At 40.3% G+C, this 11314-nt stretch overlaps 1 protein-coding gene across 2 annotated transcripts in view; it reads left to right on the top strand.

Moving 5' to 3' along the window:
* STRIP2 (striatin interacting protein 2) overlaps positions 1-5826 on the top strand; it is a 50020-nt gene extending 44194 nt beyond the window's left edge. For both annotated transcript variants that reach the window (XM_055590892.1, XM_055590893.1), the window contains exons 20-21: positions 520-724; positions 3370-5826. In XM_055590892.1, coding sequence (XP_055446867.1) covers positions 520-724; positions 3370-3620 — 456 coding nt within the window. In that variant the 3' untranslated portion in view covers positions 3621-5826. The remainder of the gene's footprint in view (positions 1-519; positions 725-3369) is intronic.
* The last annotated feature ends 5488 nt before the right edge of the window (positions 5827-11314 follow it).

Here is an 11314-nt window from a genome sequence, read left to right on the forward strand (position 1 = left end):
AAGATTGGAAGCAACATAAATGTTCATTAATACCAACTGGTTAAATAATTTATGGTACATCATTACAGTAGAATGTAAATACAACCATTAAAAAGAATGAGACAGTTCTATACTGCTTTGGAATAATTTTCAAGTTATATTGTTAAGTAAAAATCAAGGTATGGAACAGTGTGAAAGGGTATGTATTTGCTATCATTTTTGTTAATAAAAGTAATGCACACATATATACAATTACCTCCAGAACATACACTGGTAACTGTAGAAATGGCATGTGTGGCTGACAAAATTTTTTGACACTTTGCATATTAGATATTTTGAATTGTGAAATGTAAATGGAGTGCTTCCTTTCTTTTCTTAAAGACTAAGTCTAAATGGAGCCTGGACTATAGGTTTCCCAAAGCTCCCCACGGTAGTCTGAGGTTAGCCAGGTTTGGCTTAATTTATCTGTGAGTTGGAAATTCCAGGAAACATTAGATCCTTATCTATCTTCTTCATCCTTACCCCTCTTTAAATGGACAGATGCTGGTAGTATTTAAATCTGCTCCAATCTTAAAGCGGGCCCTCAAGGTCAAACAGGCCATGCTGCAACTTTATGTGCTGAAGCTGCTGAAAATACAGACCAAGTACCTGGGGCGCCAGTGGAGGAAAAGCAACATGAAAACCATGTCAGCCATTTATCAGAAAGTACGTCACCGCATGAATGATGACTGGGCTTACGGGAATGGTGAGTATTCTCAGAGCTTTTGGCCTCTGGGAGTGGCCCGGGGTTTAAACAAAGCTAATTAGACCTCTCTACTCTTTTGGTATGAACTGTTAACATATTTTAGATGAGAAAATATGTGACTGTAGTCAGGTGCTGCTATAACAAACAGTAATAAGGCACTGCCATGTACCCTATTCCATGTAAGCTATGGTAATTCATTATTATAAAACAAGTCACTTGAGGGATAATTACCCCTTTTCAAAATGTTCCTTTAAGTGACAGGTTTCTCTGAGAGGTTTTTAAGATTAAAAAATTCTTTGTGACCCCATGGACTGTAGCCCACCAGGCTCCTCTATCCATGGAATTCTCCAGGCAAGAATACTGGAGTGAGTTGCCATTTCCTTCTCCAGAGGATCTTCCTGACCCACGGATTGAACGTGGGTCTCCTACGTTACATGTCTGACCCACCAGGGAAGCCATAAAATTAAAATAACCTTTAATTATTACAAAGCAGTTAGAAAAAACAAGGAAGCAAACACTTTACTGTATTATCATATTTATGCCACATTTGTACCACTCAAAGATTGAAACAGAAATCTTATCATATATTCTTACAGACTTTTTCTTCTACATATATGTATAGGTTTTATTTAAATGAAAGCAAATTGTATATGCTATTTTATAATCTTCTCTTTTTAGTTAACATTATCTCTTTCCATATCAATATATGTTCATTTTATCTAATAATCAAGTCCATGTTCAGAATTTCCCAGTTGTCCCAAAATGTTCTTTAAAGCCTTTTTTTTCCAAGTCATAATCTAGCCCAGGACCACAAGTTTTATCTGATTGTTATGTCCATTTATTTGTTTTGAATCTAGCAGGGTTGTTTTTTTTTTTCCATAACACTGACAAAACTGAAGAACTAGACCAGCTCTTCTACAGAATATCCACCTTCTGGACTTGTCTGCTTGCTTCTTTGTGGTTTCATTTACCTTGTTTCTCTATCTCTGGCATTATCTGTAGGCTAAAAGGTAGATCTAAAGGTTTGATTAATTCAACTTAAATCTTTTTAGCTATAGTACAGTCTAGGTAATGTGTTATACTATAGTGAACTGCATATTGTATCACATATCACATATTGTATCAGGAGACATTATATTTCTGATTGACCTACCAAGATATTATAGGCTTACCAGAGTTGGAAGAATTTATTTTGAAGAGCTGTAGTGGGATTTGGCCATCATTTGCATAATTGTGTTGAAGAGTTATTGGTTAGATGACTAATGATTTGTCTTTGCTGGGATTTGTCACCTGCCTGAAGATAGAGGATGGGGCTTCCCTGGTGGCTTAGATGGTAAAGTGTCTGCCTGCATTGTGGGAGACCCAGGTTTGATCCCTGAGTTGGGAAGATACCCTGGAGAAGGAAATGGCAACCCACTCCAGTACTCTTGCCTGGAAAATTCCATGGATGGAGGACCCTGGTAGACTACAGTCCATGGGGTCGCAAAGAGTCGGACACGACTGAGCAACTTCACTTTCTTTTGAATATAGAGGATGCTGCTGTAAATAGAGTGCAGAGAACTAAGGGAACCATATGATTAGCAGATAATAAGCCAGTATGCAACTTCTCTAAGACCTAAAGCACAATTAACTGTTTAAGTTCTTGTGAGGTGAAAGAAAGTAAAAGTGAAGTCGCTCAGTCATGTCTGACTCTTTGAGACCCCATGGACTGTAGCCTGCCAGGTTCCGCTGTCCATGGGGATCCTGCAGGCAGGAATACTGCAGTGGGTTGCCATTTCCTTCTCCAAGGGATCTTCCCAACCCAGGGATTGAACCCGGGTCTCTTGCATTGCAGGCAGACTCTTTACCCAGGGAAGCCTAACCCTAAGTTCTTCTAGGTTTTAAAACATGGGCATGTTTTATCTTGCAGATGGCAATCTGTCACTGCTGCCATCATGAGCCCAAACCCAAGCTGCACCTGTTGAGTGCGAGACGTTAAAAAATCTGGGAAAAACATACCTCTGGCCCTGAAATAAACGTCTAAATGGGGTAAACAGAAGCAAAGCAGATTGTTTTCTGCTTTAACTTTCTTGGAAGACTTCACCTCATAATATTAACATAAGCTGCATATGGATTTATCATGCACAGGGTTGGGGGGAGGTGGATCCAGGGAGTCAGGAAAGTCTTTAGTAGTTAGTCCATGCTGATTCTCCTTGTACCCCTTCCTGCCTCTTACCATTCCTTGAAAACTGTGATTTCTTTCAAATGGGTAACTTCCATTCCCAAGGAAAGTTCAATAGAGGGAATTGAGTTGCTATTTTGGGAGAATATATATAATTAGTAACAGAATGAAATAATGAAAAGGAAATACAATAAAAAGAAGTTTATTTCCCTCAGGGCCCTCATTTCCCTCTCAGTGATTATCACTGTTAGCCAGTTTCTAGATGCTTCCAAAAATAGTCTCTACATGTATAAACATATGTACATGGGCATGTATTTTTTAAACCTGACCAGCAGCATGTTATGTACTGACTGTACATTGCTCTTTGCAAAAAAGGGAACTCTGAGCTGTTCCATTATTGGTGTCCCATAGACCATGCTCTGTGCTAAGATGAGGAGTGTCCTGAGTTGTATACATCTTTTTCTTTCTAATCTTCCCAACACAGACATCGATGCCAGGCCATGGGACTTCCAAGCGGAAGAATGCACCTTGAGGGCCAACATTGAAGCTTTTAACAGCCGCCGATATGACAGACCCCAGGACTCTGAGTTTTCACCTGTGGATAACTGCTTGCAGAGTGTGCTGGGGCAGAGGTTGGATCTGCCTGAGGATTTCCACTATTCCTATGAGCTCTGGCTGGAGAGAGAGGTGTTTTCACAGCCCATCTGTTGGGAGGAGCTGCTCCAGAATCACTGACTGAGCTCTTGTCAACAAGCATCTGATAGGTGGGGGTTGGCTCCAATAAACGGTGCTCTGCCAACCCTGCCCACTCAGCCTTTGTTTCCAGCCCTGGGAGTGCTTGTTCAGGGTAGAGCTGGCTTAGCCTTAGGACACTCAGCGTGGTTCAGGACTGTTCTGGGGGCAGTTAGGCCTGGAGATAGTAGAAGGCTAGGATCCTGGGTGATTAAAAAAAAAATTGATTTCCTTGCCCTGGGGTCACTTGGGTGCCCAGCTGCCCTTGAAATCTCCTACTGGATCAGTCCTGGCCAGGCTCTTATGTGGGACCTCTCCCTCCTTTAGTCTTGCCTAGAACCAGGCTAGCCTCTACTGGCCCCAAGAGTAGGAATAAGTTTGTTATGGCATTTGACTTATAGCATTCATCATAGGTAATAGGAACTGCAGGTCATAAAATAGGACATTTTCTTCTTGCTCACCCTGGATTACCAGAGGGTTTGCAAACCTAACATTAAAATTAAGTCCGTATTTTAAAAAATAACATTTTGACACCTCTTTCTAAAATTCGCCCTAAGATGATTTTTAGAGCACCTGCATCTTCTCTGGGAAGGATGATGGTTTACTGTTACATAAATACTGCATGTTAGAGAAAAGTATATCATTTAAAGTGTTTTTTCTTTATTCCTTAAGAGATCTATATTCAATGTGAAATTTCTTTGTGTAGTCTATGTACGGCATGGAGTGATCTGCCACAAACCAATATGAAACAGTCAGGCCTCCTCCAAGGATGTTTCATGTGTTTCTGAAACCACTTCAGTCTTAAAATGACTGAGTACATTGCAGAAAATTATCCTTTTCACCCAGTTCATTTTTAAATGACAAGTTAACTATAGGAGGCTTTATTTATTGAGATGACACATCCATTAGTGCTCATGATCAATTTATTTTTTAATGAAATAACACCAAGAGCATCACAGCTTACCATTTTTCTTTTTCTCCTATTTTGATTGGTGATTTTGTCCCCCGGCCCCGCTTTTTACTGCTAGCAGTTTCAAAGTGTCCTGTGGATATTTAGCAATTCTGTTTCTACCTAAAAGTATTACACATTTCTTTGAAAATGTAAGGGTTCATGTACCAACCTCTTTAAACTTCTCTCTCTTACAGCAGAATCACATGCTTCCCAACTGAAACAGTTTTTAGGAAAGTTTCTGATTCAGTCAGGATCATCTTATTTCTCTTCTGTCCTCAAAGTTATGGCATCTGTAGTTTCAAGCTTTTTTACTTTAAATGCCCCCTCCCTGCAATAAGGACACTACTGAATCTTTTTTGTGATAGCACCAGGCCTCTCTTATGGTGCCAGGAGGTCTCGTCAAAATCAGCTTATTTACTCCACCCTTTGTCAACCACAGTCTCTCTTGGAAATCATGTTAGAGTTGCTAATAATTTCCAAAGAAACTAAACCAAAACTCTGATCATAGCTTGGATTTTACCTCCTTGTGCTGTAGAGTAGCAGGATTTCTTTTTGTTTGTTTTTTTCTGGTGAGATCATGAAGAATGTTAAGTATGTAATGGATGAAACTTAAAATAGTCTGTAAATTTTGCCTGAGTAGCACAGCAGTCCTCATTGCAATTAAAATTTACTGAGTATATCATTATTGAACTCTATTTTATGATTTTAATGTGATTTAAGTGAAAAGACAACTTTTAAGGAAAGAGCAATTATCAATCTATTTATTTTGAATACACAGTATATAGTATTTAATCAAGAACAGAGGTTACTCTTAAAAATATGCACATGAATGCTTTCTAAGGCATAGATGTATAATAAACTTTAACATTTCATACTGTCTTTAAATAAATCGTCTCTAAGGGAAGATTAATTCTCAGTGCAGATGGGAAAACTGAGGCACCAAGGATATGTGATTAGTTTCAAATCACATCATTGTTTACTGACTTGCTGGGATTAGCATTCAGGTACTGAAAGCCAGTTCCATATGTTACAGTAATTGATTTGAATCTCCCAATTTGAGAATACATGTGTGTGGTTAGGAATAAATTCAGAGTAATCAATCAATGATGATTACTGTTACAACATGGAAGAACATTATTTCAGTGATTTATAAAGTAGAAGATTTTTATTTGTGAATGTTTCAGTAAAGTTTGTGTTGATTGTTCATAACACTATATATCTACTGAAGCACTTTAATAAAAAGAGAATTGAACTGGAGTTAGAAATTGGTCTTTGACTTCTTCAACACAAGAGAATCTTAAAGACATTAGATCTAGAAAGGAAAGTTAAAATTAAAGGGATGCCTGGAGGTAGACTAATATAAACAACTGCAAAATCTCAGTGACTTCTGACAAACCTTTTTCTCTCGTTATTGGTCCTGGCAGGTAGCTGCTACTCTGCTCAACTCAGGTTAAATTTCTGGATTAGCTCTACTCCAGATGCTGTCTTATTCTGGCACTAGGCTGATGGAATAGTCCCTACCTGGAACATGCTGTTCTCATAGTTAAGGACAGGAGCAAAAGACCGAACCATACCATGCAAGCACATTTAAAGCTCCTGCTTGGGTGTGGCACAGGTCAAATTGCTCATAGTGGAAGTGTTAGTCGTTCAGTCATGTCTGACTCTCTGCAACCCCATGGACTGTAGCCCACCAGTCTCCTCTGTCCATGGAATTCTCCAAGCAAGAATACTGGAGTGGATTGCCAGTCCCTCCTCCATGGGATCTTCCCAACCCAGGGATCAAACCTGGGTCTCCTGCATGGCAGGCAGATTCTTTAACATCTGAGCCACCAGAAAAGCCCAAATTGCTCATATTCTACTGACAGAAAGCAGTTGACGTGGATGAGCCTAACGCTGGACCAGAGAAGCATACTACCTATAGGGAGGCAGTTGCAACCAGACATATGGGTAGCCAGTCACAGCAGCTTCCCAGGTTGCCCTTGAGATTGGTGGTGGGACTTTCTGAGATGCTTTTTTTTTTTTTAATGACTGTGCTGTTTGTCTTGCAGGATCTCAGTTCCCCAACCAGGGATTGAACCCAGGCCATGGAAGTGAAAGCCAGGAGTTGTAACCACTAGGCAACTAGGGAACTCCCTAGAGATTCTTCTTGAGGATATCAACAGCTTTCCAATGAATATTTCAAACCACCCATTTCAGTGTTTTTTGCTGATATGTTCAGTGTAGCTTTCTTGACCTTCCTTGTCCATAGATCCCCAGCTCTTCCACCTGAAAAGTATTAATCGTTGTTATATAAAGACCAGTGTTCTGTGCTTTCTGTTTTCCCTCCAAGTAGAATTCTTTTTTCTCTAGTCCTTCTTGAGATGACCCATATTTACAATAAAAATAGCTGAGATTAAGAATGTCCTTGTGACAAATTCCCTGGCAGTCCACTGGTTAAGACTCGATGCTTTCACTGCCAGAGCCTGGGTTCAATCCCTGGTCAGGGAACTAAGATCCCACAAGCTGCATGGCACAGCCAAAAAGAAAAAAAAAGAATGCACCTGTGATTTTGGGACAAAAATGACACTGGTTTATACAATCAAACTCATGACTTTGCTCTCATTGGATGCTATAGTTGATGAGCTCTGTAGCCACCTAAATATCCTTACTTACATCTTTGCCATATTCACAGTTTCCAGGAATGAAGACATGGACATACCTTTTAGAGGGTCACCATTCAACCCACTGAAACTCATCAGACACTAACAAATAGCAATATTGGTTCATTTACTCTATCAGTATTAGAGGTATAATGCAAGACCCAGGGAAGTTACTTTTATTTAGAAAATACTTGCAGCTATTGATGTAGCCAAAAGAGATTCAAGTAAAGAAAATTTTAGCCTTGGGTAGAGGATATGACATGAGGGAACATGTGTAAAACTGAAGAATACATTTATGTGTTGGTATTTTTATTAAGGTACGTGTAAAAAATTCAAATAATTTTCAGAGTACACAGTGGAAAATGTAATCTCTCAACCCAGATCTCATCTTGTTCCCCAGAATTAATCACTATCAGTATCTTTTTCTATTTTTTATTCTTTCAGAAAATTCCCATATCCATCTCTTTGTCATCGACATTTTTTTTTTTTTCACAGATAGGAGCACAATGTACTGTTCTTTCTTTTATTTATCCTGGAGATCTATTTTTCTATATCAGTATTCTCTTGTATGATTAAATTTAATATATCAAATAATTAAATAATTCTTCCTTAACTCTGCTTTCCAGCATTTTCCAGCTAAGAAATGTTAGGGCCAATGCTTAAGACTCCAAGCTTGCATTACAGGGAACACAGGTTCAACCTCTGGTCACTAAGATCCCATATGTGGTACAGCCAAAAAGAAAAGAGGTTAACTTTAAAAAGAAATGTTAGAAGAAAAGGTATAGACGGGAAGGACAGGGTGTGTGCATGTGTGTATGTTGTGGTGGGGATGAGGTTAAGAGATTCACTCAGTTCTCACAGCAATAGGCCAAAGCTAGAGAGAAGGCAATGGCACCCCACTCCAGTACTCTTGACTGGAAAATCCCATGGATGGAGGAGCCTGGAAGGCTGCAGTCCATGGGGTCGCTGAGGGTCAGACACGACTGAGCGACTTCACTTTCACTTTTCACTTTCATGCATTGGAGAAGGAAAGGGCAACCCACTCCAGTGTTCTTGCCTGGAGAATCCCAGGGACGGGGGAGCCTGGTGGGCTGCCGTCTATGGGGTCGCACAGAGTCGGACACGTCTGAAGTGACTCAGCAGCCGCTGAAATACAATTTGCTACCAGCAGTTCTTCTGGCCATTCAGACTCTCAGCTCCTGTAAGCTGAATGAGATTGTGTCTGAGTGGGCTGTGGGGGATGCGTAGCCTGTTTGCTCCTTTAGTAATTAGTCAGACTTAAATTTCAAAAAGCAAGATTTAAAATTTTTACTTTTATTTAATGGAAAAGAAAATAACCAAAGCCTTTCAAAGGAACCGCAAGAGTACAAAAGTCATCCCACCTCTGCCCAAACACCTTTGGTGACAGTGACTTTTTTACTAAATAAGACAGCACCATCTGTCCCCTTGCCTCCAAATGGAAACATTACTTTGAATATTCTGTAACTTTTTGTTCAAATGCTTAATGGAGCTAGCAGGACAAAGATCCTCCATGTGGATGCCTGTGAAAATATGTCTTTGCTGCAAGATGTGAGATAATTTACCCAGAAAGGCCATACAGCACAAGGGCTCAGATTGACGGTACAGCACCCAACTTGGTGAGTTGCAATATCCAGGCTCTGCCTCCATGAGCTGTGTGGTAAGTGAAAAGTTATTTCATCTCTCTATGCCTCAGATTAGTAGTAGTGTTAGTCGCTCAGTCAGGTCCAACTCTTTGTGACCCCATGGACTGTAGCGTGCCAGGCCCCTCTTATCCACGGAGTTCTCCAAGCAAGAATACTGAAGTGGATTGCCATTTCCTTCTCCAATGCCTCAGATTCCCCATCTGTAAATGGGGGGTAATAATACTACCCACTTTCACCAGAATTATAAGGATTCAGTTCAGTTCAGTCACTCAGTCGTGTTCGCCTCTTTGCGACCCCATGAGCTGCAGCACGCCAGACCTCCCTGTCCAACACCTCCCGGAGCCTACCCAAACTCCTGTCCATTGAGTCAGTGATGCCATCCAACCATCTCATCCTCTGTCGTCCCCTTCTCCTCCTGCCCTCAATCTTTCCCAGCATCAGAGTCTTTTCAAATGAGTCAGCTCTTTGCATCAGGTGGCCAAAGGATTGGAGTTTCAGCTTCAACATCAGCCCTTCCAGTGAACACCCAGGACTGATCTCCTTTAGGATGGACTGGTTGGATCTCCTTGCAGTCCAAGGGACTCTCAAGAGTCTTCTCCAACACCACAGTTTAAAAGCATCAATTCTTCAGCGCTCAGCTTGCTTTATAGTCCAACTCCTACATCCATACATGACTACTGGAAAAACCATAGCCTTGACTAGATGGACCTTTGTCAGCAAAGTAAAGTCTTTGCTTTTTAATATGCTGTCTAGGTTGGTCATAACTTTCCTTTATAAGGATTAAATGTATCAATATAGTAGTGCTTAGAATAATGCTTGTTAAACATGAGTATTCAATAATTACTGGTTATTCCCACCCTATTAAAGAATCCTCCAGCAGGAATAACATTTAAATTTAAATTCTCTAGCTCAGGGGTTAGCGAACTATAGCCCAAATTTGGCCCACTGGCAGTTTTATACAACCTGTGAGCTAAGAATGGGTTTTACATTCTTAAATGCTTGGGGGGGGGGGCGGGGATCCATAGAAGAAAAATATGTCACATGAAAATTCTGGGACATTAAATTTTAGTTTCCATAATAATTGTATTGGAACACAGTCACGCTCATTTGTTCATGTGTTGTCTATAAATGCTTTCATTCTATATCAGCAGAGTTGAGTAGTTGGAAAAAGAGGATACAAGGCCTGAAAAGCCTAAAACATTTACTTTCTGAGTTTGCCAACCCCAGCCCTAGATAATTTCCTGAGTCTGCCCCACCTGGTCTTACTGCAGTCCAAGGTTCTCACTGTTGGGCCCCTAGTGCTTGAGATTATCTACAAAGAATTTTATTTTTTCTACAACTTCTTCTTCAAAATTCAGGCTACAATGGATGAAGTGAATGCAGTGCTATACTGTTGAACTTAATGAGATTAAAAAAAAAAAGAGGGAAAGAAGGAAGGAAGGGGAGGAGGGAGGGAGGAAGGAAGAAACCACCAGAGTAGAAAGGAAGAAATAGGAATTTTTAAATGTAACTTCTAAGAAAGATAGTGACAGAATATTCTAAGTTTGAATATTCTAAGAATGCACACTTTATTTCTGGCAATTTTTTTTAAGAACAGCACAGTTAATGTTACTATTTATAAAGAAGACATAAGGATGTGTACTCATAAACAGATAAAATTAACTAGTGCTTTTCTAATGTGAGTTTAAATAGTTATCTAAATTTAACATCATCTTCCAGTTTACACAGGAAGATTTGTTCAGTTCTTGTAGAACAAATGGACCTTAAGTCCTGAACATTAAGTGATTCTTAAGTGGACTGGTATTTAAGAAAAATGCTGATGTTGTCGATGACAGTTTCCTTTGACTCTGACAGCAACCTGTGCTCTTTGTTGTAAGGAAGTCTGCCTTTCAGCCCCACACCTCAGCAGTCCTCCTCACCTCCTGCAGGTCGGTGCTAACGCTTTCTCCACTGCAAAGACTGATGACTCTTTCGGTCAGTGGGAAATGGTGCTGCCATTGAGGTTGTACCAGTTGTCACTAGACCATCCGTTTTATGTTCCATCTGTCCACTTTCATGCTTTCTTGTGCTTTATATGTTTTGTTTTTTTCAGACCTCCAGTCTGGAACTCAGGAAAAGCAGGACTAGAACAGATCTAAAACTAAGCCAGGTAGACATTAACCTGAGAAAGTTGTGATGACCCATTGACTGTAAGCAGAGTATGAGCTGCCCCAACCCAGGGATTAAGAGACGGGCCAGCAGACGAGAGAGCACAGGTCTCCTAAAAGTAGCTGGAACTTGGGTTTGCTTTGCTGATGAAGGATTAGAGAAAGAAATATATGAGAACTTGGTGCACAAATACCCGCCCTTTGGAAGCCAGTTCATCAAACATATGAAGGAAAACAAAAACACACCTGACCTTGGTTGCAGAGCCTTTCAGGACCCCGCCCCTGCATCTGGGTC

The sequence above is a fragment of the Bubalus kerabau genome, chromosome 8 (genome assembly GCF_029407905.1).
Source record: "Bubalus kerabau isolate K-KA32 ecotype Philippines breed swamp buffalo chromosome 8, PCC_UOA_SB_1v2, whole genome shotgun sequence".
NCBI classification, from domain to species: Eukaryota; Metazoa; Chordata; class Mammalia; order Artiodactyla; family Bovidae; genus Bubalus; species Bubalus kerabau.